At 38.1% G+C, this 22093-nt stretch overlaps 1 protein-coding gene across 9 annotated transcripts in view; it reads left to right on the forward strand.

Annotated features, from left to right (window-relative positions):
• The window catches only part of TTC39B (tetratricopeptide repeat domain 39B), a 141234-nt gene that overhangs the window by 109538 nt on the left and 9603 nt on the right, over positions 1 to 22093 (forward strand). For all 9 annotated transcript variants that reach the window (XR_014056636.1, XR_014056627.1, XR_014056628.1 and 6 more), the window contains 8 exons: positions 1525 to 1590; positions 3724 to 3832; positions 4376 to 4443; positions 4534 to 4593; positions 6221 to 6382; positions 12054 to 12145; positions 15113 to 15239; positions 18435 to 18543. Coding sequence is in view for 6 of the 9 variants with exons in the window: in XM_081500038.1 (XP_081356164.1) it covers positions 1525 to 1590; positions 3724 to 3832; positions 4376 to 4443; positions 4534 to 4593; positions 6221 to 6382; positions 12054 to 12145; positions 15113 to 15239; positions 18435 to 18543 (793 nt within the window). In the remaining 3 variants the exon portion in view is untranslated. The remainder of the gene's footprint in view (positions 1 to 1524; positions 1591 to 3723; positions 3833 to 4375; positions 4444 to 4533; positions 4594 to 6220; positions 6383 to 12053; positions 12146 to 15112; positions 15240 to 18434; positions 18544 to 22093) is intronic.

The following is a 22093-nucleotide window of genomic DNA, read 5'->3' on the forward strand; positions in this document are numbered from 1 at the left end:
GTAAGTAATCAGAAGGTAACCAGAATCTTTTATAAAAGAACCTTAGGTTTTCAGTGCCTCTGCTATTGCATTTGAACCTCACCCTGAACCTCTGCCTGGGTTTGTTTGACAAGTGGCTAGAGTGGGATCCACTTTATTCTGTTGTGACCCCGTGGAGGCTCTGGCCAGAATATGCTATAAAGTTCTGCACATGCTCAGAATAGTTTTGGATTGTATAATAAGGGCAGCGTACAGCCCTCTGAATGGACCAGTAACTTTTTTTTTTGTAAGAAGGAGCTTGAAATTCAGTTCCATTCCCACATCAGAAATACTGTTGCTATAGCAATGGTGGTTGTGGAATTGAAACTAGGTTAGGGAATAATAGAGCTTGAAGGATAGTAATAATGCTCTGGGGTAGATGAAGAGTTTGAATAAATATCTGTCCAATTGCAATATTATTTAGAGATTTTGATGTTTTATTAAGGTTTGACTGGAATTGATATGATACAACCTTGGTCACTTTGTTTATGAGCCCATTGGTTGATGATAGAGATGGCTGAGGAGACAGCTATGAGCTGTCCATGGAATGGATCACCCTACCCACTTGATTATTAAAATCTTCCTCTGCTGCCGTCTGTGGGGTCACACAGAGTTGGACACGACTGAAGCGACTTAGCAGCTGCTGAGGACAGCCTTTGGTGAACATTCACGTGGGACACAAATATCTTCATTTTTTTTTTTTTCCCATTCAAAGAGATATATCCATATACTTCTCACCCAGAGCTCCTTGGCATCAATTTTCTCATCATGTTCTTTGTTCTCTCTCTCTGTCTCTTTATTTTGGCTGCACCACACAGCTTGTGGGATCTTAATTCCCTGACCAGGGATTGAACCTGGGCCCTTGGCAGTGAAAGCCTGGAGTCCTAACCACTGGACCATCAGGGAATTCCCTCCTATCATGTTCTTTCCAAATCCCTGACCATCCAATCAAACCATTGGCTTATGAATCGGTATATAATTGCATGTATGGGCATTTCTTCTCCAAGCAAAGTGAACAGCTAGGTCTCTGCTGGAAGTTTTGCCCTGAGAGAACTTCCCTTCATCCTACTCAGCTGTCCCAGAGAGCGGCTGTAGTGCTATAGCTGTCCACTTTTGGGTTTTACCTGCATATCATGAAGAATATAACAACTTTTGCTTCCTGGAAAAGGTTGCTAAAATAAATCTTGTTTGGAGGTGGGCGCCGGGGGTTACCTTCTCAACACTTTTATCACTCCACATCAAAGAAACAAGTATTCCTTAGAGCATCCTGAAAAGGCCAGATTCTTTGTTCTGTTTTTAATTTTTTAGGTTAACTAAATGAAATTGTCACAAGTAATGATTATAGGAGGTGCATTATGTGGTGATTGAGACATGTCTAGTGGTTTAAACTTGGTTCTAATTTTTCATGTTACTGAATCAATAAAATTTTAAGTTTTTAGAGTTTAGCATTTACCTATAGTTACGTATGCTAACACATAGTACACTTGTATTTTTTTTTTCTTACAGATGCTGTCCCTTTTACCAGCACGGATTATCAGACTACTAGAATTTATAGGATTTTCTGGAAATAGGGTACAAAATTAATTTTTTCTTAACTTTGACAAAGAAGATAAAAAGTGTTTATTGAGTATAAGGGAAGTATAACATGTCCTCATAATTAGCATGAAAATTATTGGCAGTTTCTTTGCCGAACAATAAATTGACTTTGGGTCTTAATCATATTTTGGGGGAGTTAGGGATGATTTTTCTATTGAAAGTTAAAATTTTTTATCTTAATGTTATCATCTAAATTCTGGGATTAAAAATTAATGTTTGACTAATGTTGATGCTTGCTGTATCTTTAGTACTCATGTGAGGTTAAAATATGCTTCCTGAACATTTTTGCAACCCCCGCTAAACCAAGAAATTAGGCTAGATCTCCATGTCTACCATATTATGGTTTGTGTAGGTCAAGCACGGTTGCAGTATTTTGGGTTTTCTTGTGTTTTTACAAGTTTCACTATAAAACTAAACAAGCAAGTTTGTTTTCCATCAGTTTCTTTTTTTAAAAAAATATATCTATTTTTAATTGGAGGATAATTTCTTTACAATGTTGTGTTGGTTTCTACCATACACTGAATGGTTTCTACCATACTATGGATCAGCCGTAGGTATACGTATGTCCCCTCCCTCTGAAACCTCCCTCCCACCTCCCACCCCATCCCACCCCAAGGTTGTCTCAGAGCCCTGGTTTGAGTTCCCTGAGTCATACAGCAAATTCCCACTGGCTATCTGTTTTACATATGGTGCTGTATATTCGATGAGTTTTGCTTGTTATATTTGTGTGTGGTTGTTTGTGCAGTATATAATAGTTATCAATCATAGCGTCCAGCATGCTATTACCAGAGTTGCTTTATTGCAAAAGTTGGCCCTTTTAGTTAAGGGAGCAGGTTTCAAGAATTGTTTGAGAACAGGTACAAGACACTGTAAATTCCCCATCTACTTTTATCCCATTGTCCATATTCTTCATAAACTAGAATATATTTATGGTCTATTTATGGTCTTCATAAGCTATAATGTATTTATGGTCTATCAGGTAAGACTCTGTGTTTCATGGTTACCCTTCCCCTTGACCATTCATCTTCCACTTTATTTCCTTAGTGGCTCCAAATTGCCCCTTGAATAAAGTCCAAAGTATAGCATGGATTCAAGGGCTCTATCATCTGATTCTAGCCCAAGTTTCTAGTCTTCCTACCTGTCCTGTTTGCTTCTCCAGTGTTTCTGTTAAACTGGGCAGTTGGTTGTTTTCCAAACAGACCTTGTGCTTTTCTGTTTCTGTGCTTTTGCTGGTGTCTGTTTTAGATGTCCTTGCCAACTGGCATCCTCCCAAATCAGGTCTCTTAAGAGCCTCTTAATCCATCAGATTTGAGATCAGTATCATCTATTCCACACAGCTTTCCCTTATTCCCTCCCAACAAGGCTCAAACATTCCTAACTTTCAGAATCACTTAGTTAACTTTCTTAAGGCCCTCACCGTGGTCCAGTAAATGTGTTCAAATACTGTTTGACCTGTTTGATGGAAAGATCCTTGAAGAAATAGAACCATAAATATTCATACCCACCATAGCATTTTATACTTAGATCCCGATGCTTAAATAAATTAATGTTTATATAAGAGAAATAACAGCATTTTCTATGAAATGAACCCTACCTTTTTTTATCCCCTACCTTTTTTTATCCCTTAAGATCACATGATGTAAGAATATGTGAGATTGTTTTATGCCAATTTAAAATGTAAAATTTGTTTCTAGTTGTTGTTCATTGTTGATCAGTTACTAAGTCATATCTTACACTTCGCAACCCCATGGACTAAAGCACACCAGGCTCCTCTGTCCTCCACTATCTCCCAGAGTTTGCTCAAGTTCATGTCCATTGAGTTGGTGATGCTATCTGTTCCGCTGCTGCTGCTGCTGCTGCTGCTAAGTCGCTTCAGTCGTGTCCGACTCTGTGCGACCCCATAGACGGCAGCCCACCAGGCTCCCCAGTCCCTGGGATTCTCCAGGCAAGAACACTGGAGTGGGTTGCCATTGCCTTCTCCGGCTATCTGTTCTAAGCTCTTGAAAAATAAACCCCACCTTCATGGAGGGTGGGGATATATGAGCTAGCATTTTAAAGTCTCTGAATATGATGCTCTTTTCATTCTAAAAATGCATCTAATTCCCACAGGAGTTGGGCATCCTGCAGTTACGGGAAGGCGCCTTAGGAAGAAGCATGAGGTCTCCACTATGCTGCTTAACTATACTAGCTTTTCATACTTACATCTCCCTGATACTTGGTAAGGACTGGATTACATTTTACATCATTGAAAGTTGATTATCTTTCATCTGAGTAAGTAAAAATTTAGGAAAATCAGTAAGAGATAGGAGTCTATATTTACTTTTTTTTTTCAGAAAGATGCAAAGTAGTGACTTTGTCATAGTGACATTTAGCAGAAGGGGTGGAGGGTTCCTTTCATCGAATTTTTTTTTAATCTGTTCTCAGCTAAAATAAATTCTATAAGACTTGCTTAAGGTGATCTATTTTTAGCATATTACATTTCTTTTTTAGCAGAAATTTAAATTTTTTGTTAAAAATAGTTCGTATTGGTAGTCAAGTCAGAAATTTCAATTAGGAATTGAAGGCAACCACGTCTGCTCTTACGAATTTGCCCTAAAGCTTTCTTAAACTAAAGTCATAGATGAGACTTGTCTTTAAGTGAATAGTTTTCATGTTTTCCATGAATAGGTCTTTGCTATATATTTCAATGAAATTTGGAGAAATAGTTATAAATGTTGACTATGTTTCATGAAGGCTGAGGCTTTTCCTGTTAAATTTCTAGGTACGGGAGAAGTGAATGTTGTGGAAGCAGAGAGTCTCCTTGAACCCTACCTCCAGCAGTTTCCAAATGTATGCTTAGAATTTCAAGTGTCTGTTTTCAGCTATAATAATTCTACCAGGGTTGAGTACTGAACAGCCTATTTCTCCCTTCCTCTGCAGGGCTCCCTTGTGTTGTTCTATCATGGCCGGATAGAGCTGCTAAAAGGGAATGTGGAAGAGGTAACTTATTTGAGCGGGTCATTTTGGGGGCCTTTCTGTTTAGTGGAGTTGCATAGCAAACCCATTCCACATGAGCAAATCCAGCTGTATGCGCTAGACAAAAATAGAGGGAAAATATGTAATTAAAAAGCCAAACTTTAATTTTGTGGGTACATTCTACTATGTGTAGTAGATTATAGAATATAATGTGTATGTACTATGTATAGTAGAATATACTCTACATTTATGTATGAAGTATTTGAGGCAATTCAGGGTTGGATATAGAAATACAAGTGGGCAATTTAAGGGACTTTCAGAAAACTTTCACTACTATCCATCTTGGTATTACATATTGACTTTGGAATCTAGACCTTCCATAAAGGTAACTTCATTATACTACATATGTGCTCCCCATCAAAGGAAATTATTCACTAAATCCCTTGAAGCAAAGGAGTGAAGAGCCTTTCGTATAAATATACTCACAAACAATTTTCTTTTACACAATGGGGACAAACATATTTATTTTTCCTTGATTTGATTTTTTTCTACTTACAATACCTCTTGGATTTCTTTCCAGGTCAGTATATCTAAATCTTCCTCATTCTTTTTGATGGCTGGGTTTCATTCCATGAGATGGATAAACTGTACTTATTAAAGTGGTCCACTATTGATAGACATTTGGCTATTATACGCAATGCTGTTGTAAACATTATTATGTGTACATCTCTGTGCAAAGGTATATTTATATAAGACAGAGTCTGACAGGATTTCTAGGTCAAAGATGTTTGCATTTTAATAAATTCAGACAGATTGTTCTCCTTATTTAAAGCTAGTCCATTTAAACTCCTATAATGATATGACTATAGCCCACCAGGGTCCTCTGTCTGTGGGATTTCCCAGACAAGGGTACTGGAATGGGTTACCATTTCCTTCTCCAGGGGAATCTTCCCAACCCAGGGATTGAACCTGCATCTCGTGCTTGTCAGGCAGATTCTTTACCACTGAGCCACGTGGGAAACCCAAAGATATGAGAATACTTGTTTCCAATGCTCTTTGCCAACTCTGGTCATTATTTATCTTATATTTTTCCAGTATGATGGCTGAAAAATAATAATCTAATTTTTAATTTATATTTTCCAGTAAAAAAGCCTTCATATGTATATTTGTCACTCATATATCTTTTTCTCTGATTTCCTATTTATATTTTTAACAATTTTCCCATTGATTTGTCTTTTTTAGTAAAATTATTGTATGATAAGTGTTAATTCTTTGCCAGTTATGTATATAGCAATATCTTCTCCCAGTCTGTCCATTGCCTTAAACTTGGTTTAAGGTATATCTTACCCTCTGGAAGTTCTAAATCTATTGTCAGTCTTCTCTTAAAGGACTTATGTATTTTATGTCTTACTTAAGGAAGGAACTTTGCTACTCCCACATTATAAAGTTCCATGGCCCTCTCACAAAGTTAAATAAGGAGACAGAATTTAACTGCATTGTTGGCATGTAAGAAAAGGAGTGTGTCATATTGAGTGGTTTAATGAGTCATGATTTTGTTCTTTTTGTACAAAGTGTTTTATGTATTTCTCCATTAGGTTATTATCTCCTTGTCTAATATCTGGATGATCAGCTTTATGCAATTGACTTATAGGCACAAGAGATATTTCGAAAATGCATTTCAGTTCAAGAAGAATGGAAACAGTTTCACCATCTCTGTTACTGGGAGCTGATGTGGATTTTTGTATTCCAACAAAACTGGAGGGAGGCATATTACTATTCAGATCTGCTTTGCAAAGAGAGTAAATGGTCCAAGGTAAAGTGTGGTACTTTCATTAGTGTCATCTGTTTGCTAATAAGTATACAGAATGATTTTCATTTAGGATTGTTTGTTCAATAGTATGATATCAACACTGTTTTCTCAACGTAGAGATCCATCAAAGGAGGAAGTACACATTAAGTACCTGCTGTTTATAACTACTGTCCTCAGCACTATATGCTTTAAAAGCCATCTAAGCAGCCCTTTTCAACAAAGAGGCTTTATTTCTGAAGATGAATTTCAGTTATACATAAAAATGATTAAATATCAAGTTTTGATAATGTTTTCATAGACTTTTTGATGTCCTGATAACGAAGCTTTTCATAATAATAAAAATTAATTCTTTATCCATTCATCTGTTGATGGATACTTAGGTTGCTTTCGTATCTTAGCTTTTGTAAATAATGTTGCTATGAGCATTGAGATGTATATATCTTTTTGTGAAATTGCTGGATCATATAGTAGTTCTGTTTTAATTTTCTGAAGAATCTTCATACTGTTTTCCATAATGGCTGTACCAATTTACATTCCCACCAACAATATACTAGGTTCCCTTTTCTCTACATCCTTGCCAACATTTATTGTTTGTTATTTATTATTTATTATTTAATAAATAACATTTATTATTATTTCTGATGATAGCCACTCTTACAGGTGTGGCAAGATAGGCAAAGGAGATTCAAGTACACACTAATAGATATAAATAGGATAACAAGGTTGCAATATACAGGGAATATAGCCAATATTTTATAACAACTTTAAATGGAGTATAATCTGTAAAAATATTGAATCACTATATTGTACACTTGAAACTCATATAGTATTGTAAATCAATTAAACTTCAATTTTTTAAATTTAATTTAATTTTATTTATTTATTTATTTTAATAAATTTATTTATTTTAGTTGGGGGCTAATTACTTTACAATATTGTAATAGTTTTTGCCATGCATTGACATGAATCAACCATGGGTCTACATGTGTTCCCCTTCCTGGACCCACCACCCACCTCCCTCCCCATCCCATCCCTCTGGGCCATCCCATTGCCCCAGCCCTGAGCCCTTGTCTCATGCTTTGAACATGGAATGGTGTTCTGTTTCACATATGATAATATACATGTTTCAATGCTATTCTCCCAGAACGTCCCACCCTCACCTTCTCCCTCAGAGTCCATAAAATTGTTCTATGCATCTGTGTCTCTTATTCTGTCTCGCATATAGGGTTATCGTTACCATCTTTCAAATTCCATATATATGCATTAGTATACTGTATTGGTGTTTTTCTTTCTGACTTACTTCACTCTGTATAATGGGCTCCAGTTTCATCCATCTCAGTAGAACCGATTCAAATGTATTTTTTTTAATGGCTGAGTAATATTCCATTGTGTATATGTACCACAGCTTCCTTATCCATTCGTCTGCTGATGGACATCTAGGTTGCTTCCATGTCCTGGCTATTGTAAACAGTGCTGCGATGAACATTGGGGTACATGCGTCTCTTTCACTTCCGGTTTCTTCAGTGTGTATGCCCAGCAGTGGGATTGCTAGGTCATATGGCAGTTCTATTCCCAGTTTTTTAAGGAATCTCCACACTGTTCTCCATAGTGGCTATACTAGTTTGCATTCCCACCAACAGTGTAAGAGGGTTCCCTTTTCTCCACACCCTCTCCAGCATTTATTGTTTGTAGACTTTTGGATAGCAGCCATTCTGACTGGTGTGAAATGATACCTCATTGTGGTTTTGATTTGCATTTCTCTAATAATGAGTGATGTTGAGCATCTTTTCATGTGTTTGTTAGCCATCTGTATGTCTTCTTTGGAGAAATGTCTGTTTAGTTCTTTGGCCCATTTTTTGATTGGGTCGTTTATTTTTCTGGAATTCAGCTGCAGGAGTTACTTGTATATTTTTGAGATTAATTGTTTGTCTGTTGCTTTGTTTGCTATTATTTTCTCCCATTCTGAAGGCTGTCTTTTCACCTTGCTTATAGTTTCCTTTGTTGTGCAAAAGCTTTTAATTTTAATTAGGTCCCATTTGTTTATTTTTGCTTTTATTTCCAATATTCTGGGAGGTGGGTCATGGAGGATCCTGCTGTGATTTATGTCAGAGAGTGTTTTGCCTATGTTTTCCTCTAGGAGTTTTATAGTTTCTGGTCTTACGTTTAGATCTTTAATCCATTTTGAGTTTATTTTTGTGTATGGTGTTAGGAAGTGTTCTGGTTTCATTCTTTTACAAGTGGTTGACCAGTTTTCCCAGCACCACTTGTTAAAGAGATCATCTTACCTCCATTGTATATTCTTGCCTCCTTTGTCGAAGATAAGGTGTCCATAGGTGCGTGAGTTTATCTCTGGGCTTTCTATTTTGTTCCATTGATCTATATTTCTATCTTTGTGCCAGTACCATACTGTCTTGATGATTGTGGCTTTGTAGTAGAGCCTGAAGTCAGGCAGGTTGATTCCTCCAGTTCCATTCTTCTTCCTCAAGATTGCTTTGGCTATTCGAGGTTTCTTATATTTCCATACAAATTGTGAGATGATTTGTTCTAGTTCTGTGAAAAATACCATTGGTAGCTTGATAGGGATTGCATTGAATCTATAGATTGCTTTGGGTAGTATACTCATTTTCACTATCTTAATTCTTCCAATCCATGAACACGGTATATTTCTCCATCTGTTTGTGTCCTCTCTGATTTCTTTCATCAGTGTTTTATAGTTTTCTATATATAAGTCTTTTGTTTCTTTAGGTAGATATATTCCTAAGTATTTTATTCTTTTTGTTGCAATGGTGAATGGTATTGTTTCCTTAATTTCTCTTTCTGTTTTCTCATTATTGGAGTATAGGAATGCAAGGGATTTCTGTGTGTTAATTTTATATCCTGCAACTTTACTATATTCATTGATTAGCTCTAGTAGTTTTCTAGTAGAGTCTTTAGGGTTTTCTATGTAGAGGATCATGTCATCTGCAAACAGTGAGAGTTTTACTTCTTCTTTTCCTATCTGTATTCCTTTTATTTCTTTTTCAGCTCTGATTGCTGTGGCCAAAACTTCCAAAACTATGTTGAATAGTAGTGGTGAAAGTGGGCATCCTTGCCTTGTTCCTGACTTTAGGGGAAATGCTTTCAATTTTTCACCATTGAGGGTAATGTTTGCTGTGGGTTTGTCATATATAGCTTTTATTATGTTGAGGTATGTTCCTTCTATTCCTGCTTTCTGGAGGGTTTTAATCATAAATGGATGCTGAATTTTATCAAAGGCTTTTTCTGCATCTATTGAGATAACCATATGGTTTTTATCTTTCAATTTGTTAATGTGGTGTATTACATTGATTGATTTGCGGATGTTAAAAAAACCTTGCATTCCTGGGATAAAGCCCACTTGGTCATGATGTATGATCTTTTTACTATGATGTTGGATTCTGTTTGCTAGAATTTTATTAAGGATTTTTGCATCTATGTTCATCAGTGATATTGGCCTGTAGTTTTCCTTTTTTGTGACATCTTTGTCTGGTTTTGGAATTAGGGTGATGGTGGCCTCATAGAATGAGTTTGGAAGTTTACCATCTTCTGCAATTTTCTGGAAGAGTTTGAGTAGGATAGGTGTTAGCTCTTCTCTAAATTTTTGGTAGAATTCCACTGTGAAGCCGTCTGGTCCTGGGCTTTTGTTTGCTGGAAGATTTCTGATTACAGTTTCGATTTCCGTGCTTGTGATGGGTCTGTTAAGATCTTCTATTTCTTCCTGGTTCAGTTTTGGAAAGTTATACTTTTCTAAGAATTTGTCCATTTCTTCCAAGTTGTCCATTTTATTGGCATATAGCTGTTGGTAGTAGTCTCTTATGATCCTTTGTATTTCTGTGGAGTCTGTTGTGATCTCTCCATTTTCATTTCTAATTTTGTTGATCTGATTCTTCTCCCTTTGTTTCTTGATGAGTCTGGCTAATGGCTTGTCAATTTTGTTTATCTTCTCGAAAAACCAGCTTTTAGTTTTGTTGATTTTTGCTATGGTCTCTTTTGTTTCTTTTGCATTTATTTCTGCCCTAATTTTTAAGATTTCTTTCCTTCTGCTGACCCTGGGGTTCTTCATTTCTTCCTTCTCTAGTTGCTTTAGGTGTAGAGTTAGTTGATTCATTTGATTTTTTTCTTGTTTCTTGAGGTACGCCTGTATTGCTATGAACCTTCCCCTTAGCATTGCTTTTACAGTGTCCCATAGGTTTTGGGTTGTCGTGTTTTCATTTTCATTTGTTTCTATGCATAATTTGATTTCTTTTTTGATTTCTTCTGTATTTGTTGGTTATTCAGAAGCGTGTTGTTTAGCCTCCATATGTAGGAATTTTTAATAGTTTTTTTCCTGTAATTGAGGTCTAATCTTACTGCATTGTGGTCAGAGAAGATGGCTGGGATGATTTCAATTTTTTTGAATTTACCAAGGCTAGATTTATGGCCCAGGATGTGATCTATCCTGGAGAAAGTTCCATGTGCACTTGAGAAAAAGGTAAAATTGATTGTTTTGGGGTGGAAAGTCCTGTAAATATCAATTAAATCTAATTTGTCTATTGTATCATTTAAAGTTTGTGTTTCCTTGTTAATTTTCTGTTTAGTTGATCTATCCATATGTGTGAGTGGAGTATTAAAGTCTCCCACTATTATTGTGTTATTGTTAATTTCCCCTTTCATACTTGTTAGTATTTGCCTTATATATTGTGGTGCTCCTATGTTGGGTGCATATATATTTATGATTGTTACGTCTTCTTCTTGAATTGTTCCTTTGATCTTTATGTAGTGTCCTTCTTTGTCCCTTTTCACAGCCTTTATTTTAAAGTCTATTTTATCTGAAATGAGTATTGCGACTCCTGCTTTCTTTTGGTCTCCGTTTGCATGAAATATGTTTTTCCATCCCTTCACTTTCAGCCTGTGTGTGTCCCTAGTTTTGAGGTGGGTCTCTTGTAGACAGCATATATAGGGGTCTTGTTTTTGTATCCATTCAGCCAGCCTTTGTCTTTTGGTTGGGGCATTCAACCCATTAAATCAATTAAACTTCAATTTTAAAAAGTTTTAAAAACCTTCTGATCCATTTGTGAGAAATTGGGAGGAATGAGATAATAATCTCTTTTTCATTTGGTCCACTTCCTCATCCGTGAACATTAAAGTTGTATAATAGGAGAATGGCTAAAATTTGGTGGAAAGTGTTAATCTTATTTGGAACAGGTAGCAAGAAGCTTCATTTCCCTTTTTTGTCTTTGATACCTCCGATACTATATCTGGAAGATTTGTAGTTCATTCTTTTTTTAAATTGTTATTTATTTATTTATTCTTGGCTGCACTAGGTCTTCATTGCTGCATGTGGGCCTTCTCTAATTGTGGTGAGCGGGGGCTAATCTAGTTGCAGTGTAGGGGCTTCTCATTGCAGTGGCTTCTCTTGTTGGGGAGCATGGGCTCTAGGGCATGGGGGCTTCAGTAGTTGTGGCTGTTGGGCTCAGTAGTGTCGTGCACAGCCCTAGTTGCCCCATGGCATGTGGGATCTTCCCGGACCAGGGATCCAACCCATGTCCCCTGCATTGGCAGGTGAATTCTTAACCACTGGACCACCAGGGAAGTCCTGTAGGTCATTCTTGATTTACAAGGTAGAAATATCATGTACCTAGGGTGCTCTCTAACTACTGCTTTTCTTTTTCTCAAGGCAACATATGTGTTCTTAAAAGCTGCAATTTTGAGTATGCTTCCAGAAGAGGATGTGGTAGCAACTAAAGAGGATGTGGTAACTTTATTCAGGTAAGCTCATGATGAGTTCCAGACCTGTATACCCAGCTCCCATTTACCACCTTCACTTAGGTATGTCAAAACATTCAAAACTCCCTAGTAAACCTATGTCCTTTCCTCTCTCAGTGATTGGAACTGCTAGTAGCAAGGCAAAAACCCATAATACTTGTGTCACCAACACTACCCTGTCCCTCTGTTCCCCATTGAGAGGAGAAGTATAGATAAGAGTATAGGGGGAACAATAGTTGAGATGAGGTCTGAAGGAGCTGCAGAGGCAGGTGGAGGGGTGTGTTGATACAGTTTCAGACCAAAGGAACAGCATATGCGAGGACCCTGTTGTAGGAAGGAGCACTGCCCGTTAAATGAACTAAAGCAAAGCTGATATTGGCAGGACATAATGCTACATTTTGTATATAGGCCAAAGTAAAATGAATATCCAGGATTACTCAAAATATGTCTCACAGAATACAGAATTAAAAAAAAATAAGACGGAGTCTTTGGCCATACCACCCTGAACACGTCCAATCTTGTCTAATCCCGGAAGCTAAGCAGAGTCGGGGCTGGTTCATACTTGGAAGGGAGGCTGCCTGGGAATACTATGTGCTGTAGGCTTAAAAAATAAGACAAGGTGTCTTTTAGTGACGCAGGATCATTAGTATAGTATCCCATGCAGGAAGTGATAAGGTAATAGAATGGAGGTGGAAACTAGACTGGGGTTGGCTAAAGAATGAATGAGATACAAAGAAATGAACAGAGTTGAGCATAAATACATTACGCGATAGAGAAAGTTGGAGGGAGATGAATATCAAAGAATATATTAATGGGAGAGATGTGAGCATTCTCACAAACCACTGGGGAGGACCCAGTTCCGAAAGACAGTTGTACATACAAGTTAGAAATGGGATAACTGACCTTTGGAAGGCTCTTGAAAAGTCAGGAGGAGATAGACTCCAAAGTACTGATGGCAGGACCGGCTTTATTTGGAGGACCAGGTCCTCTGTTGTATCACGCAGGAAGAAGTCCAGAGCAGGCTCAGAGGCGTGCCAGCTCGTGTGTGGAGGCAGGGCTGTCTGTTGAGAGTGAAGAAGGAAAAGGGGTGGGCTGGAGGTCTGGGGAGGATGGAGAACGTTTGAAATCATCGTTGTGGAGAGTGGGACAGAGAGAAGCACAGGACGGGGAATGGCAGGCGGTGCGAGGGCTCATTGGAGGTTGGTGTTGAATGTACAGTGATACCAACCTGTTCTCGTTGCAGGAAGATGAGTGCAACTAGGCACTGGCAAGGGAGTCTAGGAAATAAGCTAGAGCCTGCAGCAGTAAAGGTTGCCTGCAGGGCAGGCTAAGCAGGAGTATGGAGGGATGGGGAGAAAGGAGACTGCTGAGTTGGGAGAAAGTTGAAAGACAACAGGACCGAAAGTCTCATTAGAACAGCCAAGGTTATAATGAGGAGGATGGTTGGTGTGCTTGAGTTTGTGCTCTGATGTAGAAAAGTTACAGATGATGAAATGGCCTAAGATACAACTGTAGGAGTGGGTGGCTGTGGTAGAAAGGAGGAGGTGACCTCTGGAGATGAGGCTGGTAGGGGAACAGAGAAGCGCCACTGCCTTCTTTAAACATAATTGATGACAAACACTTTTAATAGAATACTATATTCTGTGGCCACGTTGTGAGAAGTAATGGCTTGTCTGTACCCTCAGACTTGTCAGGACAGATTTGAAGGTATGACCAGGACAACTTTGTCATGCTTTTTAGAAACTGGACCATGTATACTAACTGTAGAATCTACATTAGTGGGAGCCGTGGAATGCCACCTGCTACTGGTAAAATGCATTTCCTTGTTTTACAAACGCGACAACAAATGGAATAGAATGTTAAGATATATTGGGATCTTTTACATCTCAGTTTCCTCCACTCCAAAATAAATTTTCTCTGCATCAAAATAATTTCTATGAAACATGTAACTAATCTTATTTTCAGGCAAAAGCTTGAAGTCTGCTATATGTGTGATAGCATCTAACTTGTTGAGATACTGAGAGGAGAATCTCCCCAAATGAATGTTCTCTTTATTACAGACTCTGTGATCCTTAAATCAGGAGGTTTCATGTCCACTGCATGCTTCTGACCCTCTCCCTCAACCCCCACTTCATACGTCCACTGCCTCTTCCACTGATATTAATTAACATTCATGATGGGCATTCTGGTTGAAAACCATAGCCATTTGTACACTTAAAATTAATGTAATCTTATATGTCAATTATACTTCAATTAAAAAAAACCATAGCCCAAGATTGTGCCCAGAAATAACATAACACAAGCTTGTCTTCATATGGAATGCTTCGTCTCTCATTGCATCTTCCTCTTTCTTTCAGTGGTGTAATTAGATATTTCCCTAAATTCCTTCTTGGTGACCTGTTTGGTGCATTTACAAGATTATGTGTGAGAAAGTGCCCTATGAATATGTAGCCTCTATTCTCATTTTTCTGTGCTTGTGAATTTTATATTTGGAATTTCTTAGAATTTTGAGAGGAAGATTGTAAGCATGCTATATGTTCTTAGCTGATTATTTTCAAAATCACCTATGCTTGGGGAACATTTTCTCAAATTATGCATGAGTTGATGACTCTTTTTGAGCCACTTTTACCAGAGAAACCACGGACTGTAGCTCACCAGATTCCTCTTGTCCTTGGAATTCTCCAGGCAAGAATACTGATTGAGTAGCCATTCCCTTCTCCAGGAGATCTTCGTGACCCAGGGATCAGACCCAGGGATCAAACCCAGGTCTCCCACTTTGCAGGTAGATTCTTCACCATCTGAGCCACCAGGGAAACCACTGTTAGGTCTGGGGTGGAGCCTAAATTTGCATTTTGAACAGGGTTCCTGGTGGTGCTGATCCACTGCTCTGGGGAGCGCAGCATAACAGGGACAGGTATAAATATTGCATGTGTTCTAATGCCCTTTTGCTGGAACTGTGGCCCTTCACAGACAGGTGGATGGCTTGAAGCAGAGAATTGCTGGGAAATCGATCCCTACTGAGAAGTTTGCTGTGAGGAAGGCTCGACGTTACTCTCCCTCGTTGCCAGCACCTGTGAAGCTCGTTTTGCCTGCCCTGGTATCTGCCTTTATTTACTTACTCTTTGCATCCTAGAAATACATTATCTAGTTTCAGGGGCAGGGAGAACATTTAACTTTTGTTGTGAAGTTTGCTCAATTAAAAATCATTATGTTTGATAAAGGCTATTTATAAAATAGATCATTTAAGTCTTACAGTAACTCTGAGAGGAATTTTTCTTTGTAGCCTCATTTGACAAATAAGGAAATTCAGACAGAGAGGTGAGTTGGCATGATTGAAACTGAGATGAATTATAATGCAAGCCACATATGTAACTACCTTTTCTAGCTGCTACCCTCAAAATCAAAAGGTAAAAAAATTAAAAAGTAGAAGGACACATGATAATTGTTTTCAAAATATTTGTTTAACCCGGTTTATGCAAAATTTTTGGAGTAGGAAATGGCAACCTATTCCAGTATTCTTGCCTGGAAAATTCCCTGGACAGAGGAGCCTGGCAGGCTACAGTCCACAGGGTCGCAAAGAGTCAGACACCACTGAACGACTCAGCACACACGCACACATGCACAATTTTGTCATTTGAGCGTGTAATCTCTAAAATTTATTAATGAGATTTCACATTCTTTTATATTGTACTCATCCACTGAAGTCTGGTGTGTGTTTTATGCTTAGAGTGTGTCTCAGTTTGACCCAGCCACATTGCTCCAGAGCCATAAGTGGCTGGTGGCTTCTATTGTGGCCTAATGCTAGAGCTCCCATTCTTGATCAGTGTGCCATTTAGGTTAGGCTTCATGAAAAGCATAATTTCAAGTTAAATGGTTTTAATGCAGATTTCTTTAAAAAGTCCTGAATATATCAAATTACAGTAACTTTTGGGGTCTACTTTGTGTGAGTAGTCAAGTAACACAGGGAAACTGTTTAGTGCAAGCTGACATCTGCTGCCCTTTTTTGGAGGTTACTGATTTTTCTCTTTTTTGATCCCAGAGTATATTCAATTATTCCCTTTTAACAGTTGCTTAATTTCCAGTTTTTATTATCACAAACAGGCTACAATGAATATTCTTCTATAGCTCTCTTTGTACGTGGGCATATAATTCCTGGGAGAGATGTTTAGAAGTAGAATTCCAAGTTGAAGGGCATATGCATTTAATACTTGGACATTGCCAGATTGCTCTCCAGAAGGGCTGTACTGATTTAAATTCCTACCAACAGTGTTTTATTTTTTTAATGTGTGATTGAGCTTTTCATGTGCTTGTTCATTTTTACTTCTTGTTTCGTGAATTGTTGCTCATGGGCTTACTTCCCTAATTTTTTTATTAGGTTATTTATTATTTTATCATTGACTTATAAGTTACAAAGTGACTGAAAGTCGCTCAGTCATGTCTGACTCTTTGTGACCCCATGGACTATACAGCCCATGGAATTCTCCAGGCCAGAATGCTGGAGGGGGTAGCCGTTATCTTCTCCAGGGGATCTTCCCAGCCCAGGGATCGAACCCAGGTCTCCCTCACTGCAGGCGGATTCTTTACCAGCTGAGCCACCAGGGAAGCCGCGTTGACTTATAGGATCTGTTTAAATATTCTGTGAGAAAGAAAGCTGCAGCTCCTCACAGGTGTCCGTTTGAGGCTAGCCTGCACCGAGTACCTCAGCTCAGGTGTTTCCTGCTTAAGAAAAACAATCTCAGAGAACACCACCCTCAGACCAGGTTATGCCTGGTCTGTGCCTGTGATGCAATGAGATAAAAATATGGCCACTCTGTAAATCATATCTGAGCACAGGTAAAAAGAAGAACACCATGCAAATCAGAAAAATGACCAAACATCCTCCTTTTCCAGCTAATGTAGGGGCCTGCTACTGTTTTACCCATGACACCTTTCAGCTTTATTCCTACGTCATTTCTATCAAGTGATTAATGCTGGGAGATTTTTTTCTTTCCATGTCACAGAACTTCCCTGGGATTTTTTCTAGAGCACCATAGTCCTTTCTCCATCCTAAAACTTAGATGCTTGTGTATTCATATGATGTATATGTTGCTCTGATTACTAAGGGCCTTAAGGAAGGTTAACTCACAGCACTTCTTTCTCCAGGGCTAAGGGTGTAGAATTGGCTTGAATTTGTGGTAACTAGGAATTTTACCAAAATCCTGTATTTCATAAAATGACCAGTTCAGATACAAACTTTTCTTTTTCTGATAAAATGGTCCATCAATAAAAATAAAATTGTAAAAAATCATCAGTTTAAATAAATATTCCAAAAGTTATTGAACTCTTACACAATTAGCAATAAGAAAATATAGATGTAAAACAAAAGAGTGTTGTGATCTTAGTTTTCAGTCCCAAAAGGTGAAGATGACTTTGCCTTCACTCAACTCCAGTGTATTTTTCTTGTTTCTGCTGCTTCCCTGTAAGAGGCTGTTCAAACAATCTTAACATATTTTACCATTTATTTATTTCCAAGGGGATTCTAATTATCTTGCTTACTTCATACCTTTCAAAATATGAACTGAACTACCAGGAAGATTAGAAAAATATTTTCAAGCAAGAACACATTTGCTTTTGGTCCAAAAAAAAAGAAAAATTCTCATCTGTTAGCCTATTAAATGTAATTTGCAATGAGAAATCATTAGTTTATGTTTTTAGGGGCTGTCATTCTGCCATATGGCCTTTAAATGAATGTATTTTCTGCATATTGGATTGCATTACTGGACTATCACATGTTTTTAATGGTATAAAAGAACCTGAGCCAGGTAAAATATTTCCTATGTTCATGCAGTGATGTCCTTGGAAACATTTTATGTAAACAATTGGCAGATATAGAAAAAATGTTTCCCTTAAGAGTAACAACGAAAATTTATGTTTGAATTGTTTATAGTATCATTTTAAAATATTATATTTATTTCTACCTGTAATTATCTTCCAAAAGGATTGGATACCAGTAGGTGCTCAGTAAATACTTGTTAAATAAATGAGTAAATTAATTTTTCAGTGAAGACACAATATACTATATATACTGAACTATTTTGTAGTATAAAAGGCAAAAAGCATAAAAAGCATTAAATAAAGTGAAAATGGGGAGGTTAAATCACTAAACTCCAGATGAAGAAAGGTAAGAAAAATGATCTCTAAATGTCTTGAAATCGCTAGCAACTGAGGTAAAACATTCATACGCAGCTTTGTTGTTGTAAAGAACACCGAATGACCTCATAATTGTGAATGGTTTCTCATTTTTCCTCATTAGGAAATGATGTATGTTTGGAATGGTTTTCCACTAGTGAGCAAAAGACAAGACCTTTGTGAAAATCTGTTGGTAACTGTTGAAAAGGCCGAGGCAGCGCTACAAAGGGAGAGTAAGTATGAAAAGCGAGAGCCTGGAAATCTTTACGGCTGCCCCCTCCTGTCCTTTCCTCGTGTACATCTGCTCATGTTGATCTGTGTGCATGATGAGGACAAAAGAGCCTGAGCCGCAGGTGTCTGGTTGATTGCAGTCAAGATGGAGGGAAGATACCTGATATAACACGGATGAGCCTTGGGGACGTTAGGTTCCATGAAAGAAGCCAGAGGCAAAAGACAACAGAGTGTGTGGTTCCATTTATATAAAATATCGAGGATAAATCAGTCCATAAAGACAGAAAGCAGATTAGTGGCTGCCAAGGGGTGGAGAACTGCGCGTGTGTGATAGCTCAAGGGTATGGCGTTTCTTTTTTTCATGATGGCTTATTTTTTTTTAATTTGTTATCTTTTAATTAGAGTGTAATTGCTTCACAATGTCGTGTTACTTTCTGCTGTACAACAGCATGAATCAACGCAATGCATACATATATCCCCTCCTTCTTGGTTCTCCTTCCCACGCCCCCATCTTACCCCTCTAGGCTGACACAGCACTGTGCTGAACTCCCTGTGCTATATAGCAGATTCCCACTATCTGTTTTACACATGGTAGTGATAGCTGTTATTGCTACTCTCAATTCGTCCTGGAGTATGATATTTCTTTTTGGAGGTGGTGAAAATGTTCTAAAGTTGATTCTGATGATGGCGCACACCACTGTAATATACTCAAAACCAGTGAATTGCACACTTTACATGGGTGAATTGTATGTTATGGGAATTTTATCTTAAAGCTGTTACAAAAAAAGAAAAAGATGAAGAAGACAGTTTTAATTTTAGAGCAGTACAAGGGGAGTGATGTGTACTTCTGGTTTAAGTTGGTTATAACTTTTTCCAACCTCATGCTGATGGTGATTGCAGCCATGAAATAAAAAGAGGCTTACTCCTTGGAAGGAAGGTTATGGCCAACCTAGATAGCATATTTAAAAGCAGAGACATTACTTTGCCAACAAAAGTCCGTCTAGTCAAGGCTATGGTTTTTCCAGTGGTCATGTATGGATGTGAGAGTTGGACAGTGAAGAAAGCTGGGTTCTTTTAAAATGAAACCCAGGGTTTTCTTGTTTTGACAATTTCTAGTTCTCTGTCATGAGTAGAGGCTTTATCTTTTTGCTAAACAATGCCATAAGTGATAGCTTTTACTGTATCCTTGTCAACCCTCAAATCATTTAGATATTACTCCAAGACAATGGTCTTATCCTCTGAAATGTTCTAACCACAGGAGTAAAACCAAAATTTCTAGGATGATAAACATTGTAAAAGGCATAGAAATTCACGAATAGCCAGGAAAAATTCTCACAGTTAACTCACTTTTCTTAACTGGAAGAAAACAGGCACTGAAGGGGTACTGGCTGCATGTTCTATATATTCCCCACATGGAGGATTAAATTATTGTCTGTGACTCCAGGGATGAGCACCTCATTTAGATCATTTTTTACTTTGGTCACAGCATGGAGCTGAAATGTTTAATGAGATTTCTCTTTACAATTACCTTTAAAAAATTAAACATTACATTTGACAAATGTAGGCGAAAAAAGTCACCCATGTTTTTCCTACTATGCACAATTAATTTAGAGTTTCTGCTTATGCCCTCCTAGATTTATTTTTGTAGTTATGATCATAGTGTATCTGGACATACTCTAGCCTATATTTTTTTATTTATTATATCATAACCTTTTCTCTCATTGAGATATAATTGGCATATAACACTATATTAGTTTCAGATGTATAGTGTAATGATTTGATATTTGTACACATTGCAAAATCACCATAGTAAGTCTAGTAAATGTCTGTCACCATACATCATTACAAAAATTTTTTTCTTTTGTTGAGAACTTTTAAAATCTATTCTCTTAGCAACTTTCAAATATGCAATACAGTATTAGCTGTAGTTACCATCTGTACTTGACAGCTCCATGACTTAGTTGTTTTATACCTGGCTTCAGCCCAGTTCAGTCGCTCAGTCGTGTTGAACTCTTTGTGACTCCATGGACTGCAGCATGCCAGGCTTCCTTATCCATCACCAACTCCCAGAGCTTGCTCAAACTCATGTCCATCGAGTTGGTGAGGCCATCCAACCATCTCATCCTCTGTCAACCCCTTCTGCTCCTGCCTTCAATCTTTCCAGCATCAGGGTCTTTTCCAGTGAGTCAGCTCTTTGCATCAGGTGGCCAAAGGATTGGAGTTTCAGCTTCATCATCAGTCCTTCCAATGAATATTCAGGACTAATTTCCTTTAGGATTGATAGGTTGGATCTCCTTGCAGTCCAAGGGACTCTCAAGAGTCTTCTCCAACACCACAGTTCAAAAGCATCAATTCTTCTGCGCTCAGCTTTCTTTATAGTCCAATTCTCACATCCATACATGACTACTGGAAAAACCATAGCCTTGACAAGACGGACCTTTGTTGGCAAAGTAATGTCTCTGCTTTTTAATATGCTGTCTAGGTTGGTCATAACTTTCCTTCCGAGGAGTAAGCGTCTTTTAATTTCATGGCTGCAGTCACCATCTGCAGTGATTTTGGAGCCCAGAAAAATAAAGTCTGCCACTGTTTCCACTGTTTCCCCATCTATCTGCCATGAAGTGTTGGGACCAGATGCCATGATCTTAGTTTTCTGAATGTTGAGCTTTAAGCCAACTTTTTTACTCTCCACATTCACAAGAGGCTCTTTAGTTCTTCTTCACTTTCTGCCATAAAGGTGGTGTCATCTGTATATCTGAAGTTATTGATATTTCTCCTGTCAGTATTTCTCCCATCAATAAGGAGAATATAAAAGAATGGAAGCTGATCAGTGGGCTTATCTGCTAGCAAGCTCAAAATTTCAGTGGATAGACAAAAAATCAAATACAACAAAGAGTGGTGTGGTCTGTGAGGCCACAGATCACCCTCCCCTACTGCCCCATTAGCCTTCCTGCAGATACCAACAGGTGAACACAGGGAGACCAGATGAGTGGAATATTCTACTCCACTACTGAAAAGCAGTCATACGAAAATCTTATCTGTTGATGAAGGATGGGTATGTCACCTTCCCGTATCAAACACGTCATCTTACATAAAAGAACTATGGTTTCCTTTCTCTTCTTTTTCCTCCCTCTTTTACAAAAAAGTTATAATATTTCAGCTCCTTGTGAACTGGAGGTTAGGCAGAGTAGCCAGTATACTGAAGTATTCATTTTTATGGACTGATAATTCCCTTTGATTTCTGGGCACCAGGGAAATGAGTGGATGCCAAGGCTCAAGAAACTGGGACCAAAAGGAGGAATTCAAAATTTGTACTATTTAACAAAGAACCAAAGGATCATATGTATAAGCACAGACTATATGGACATTTCAGACTTTCTTTGTCTGTGTGTCCTAGAAGTTCCATCACTAATGTATTTTCGGCATTCAGTTCAGTTCAGTTCAGTTCAGTCGCTCAGTCGTGTCTGACTCTTTGAGACCCGATGGACCGCAGCACGCCAGGCCTCCCTGTCCATCACCAATTCCCAGAGTCCACCCAGACCCATGTCCATTGAG

Source organism: Giraffa tippelskirchi, chromosome 1 (genome assembly GCF_054371585.1).
Source record: "Giraffa tippelskirchi isolate mGirTip1 chromosome 1, T2T-mGirTip1v1.2.pri, whole genome shotgun sequence".
Lineage (NCBI taxonomy): Eukaryota > Metazoa > Chordata > Mammalia > Artiodactyla > Giraffidae > Giraffa > Giraffa tippelskirchi.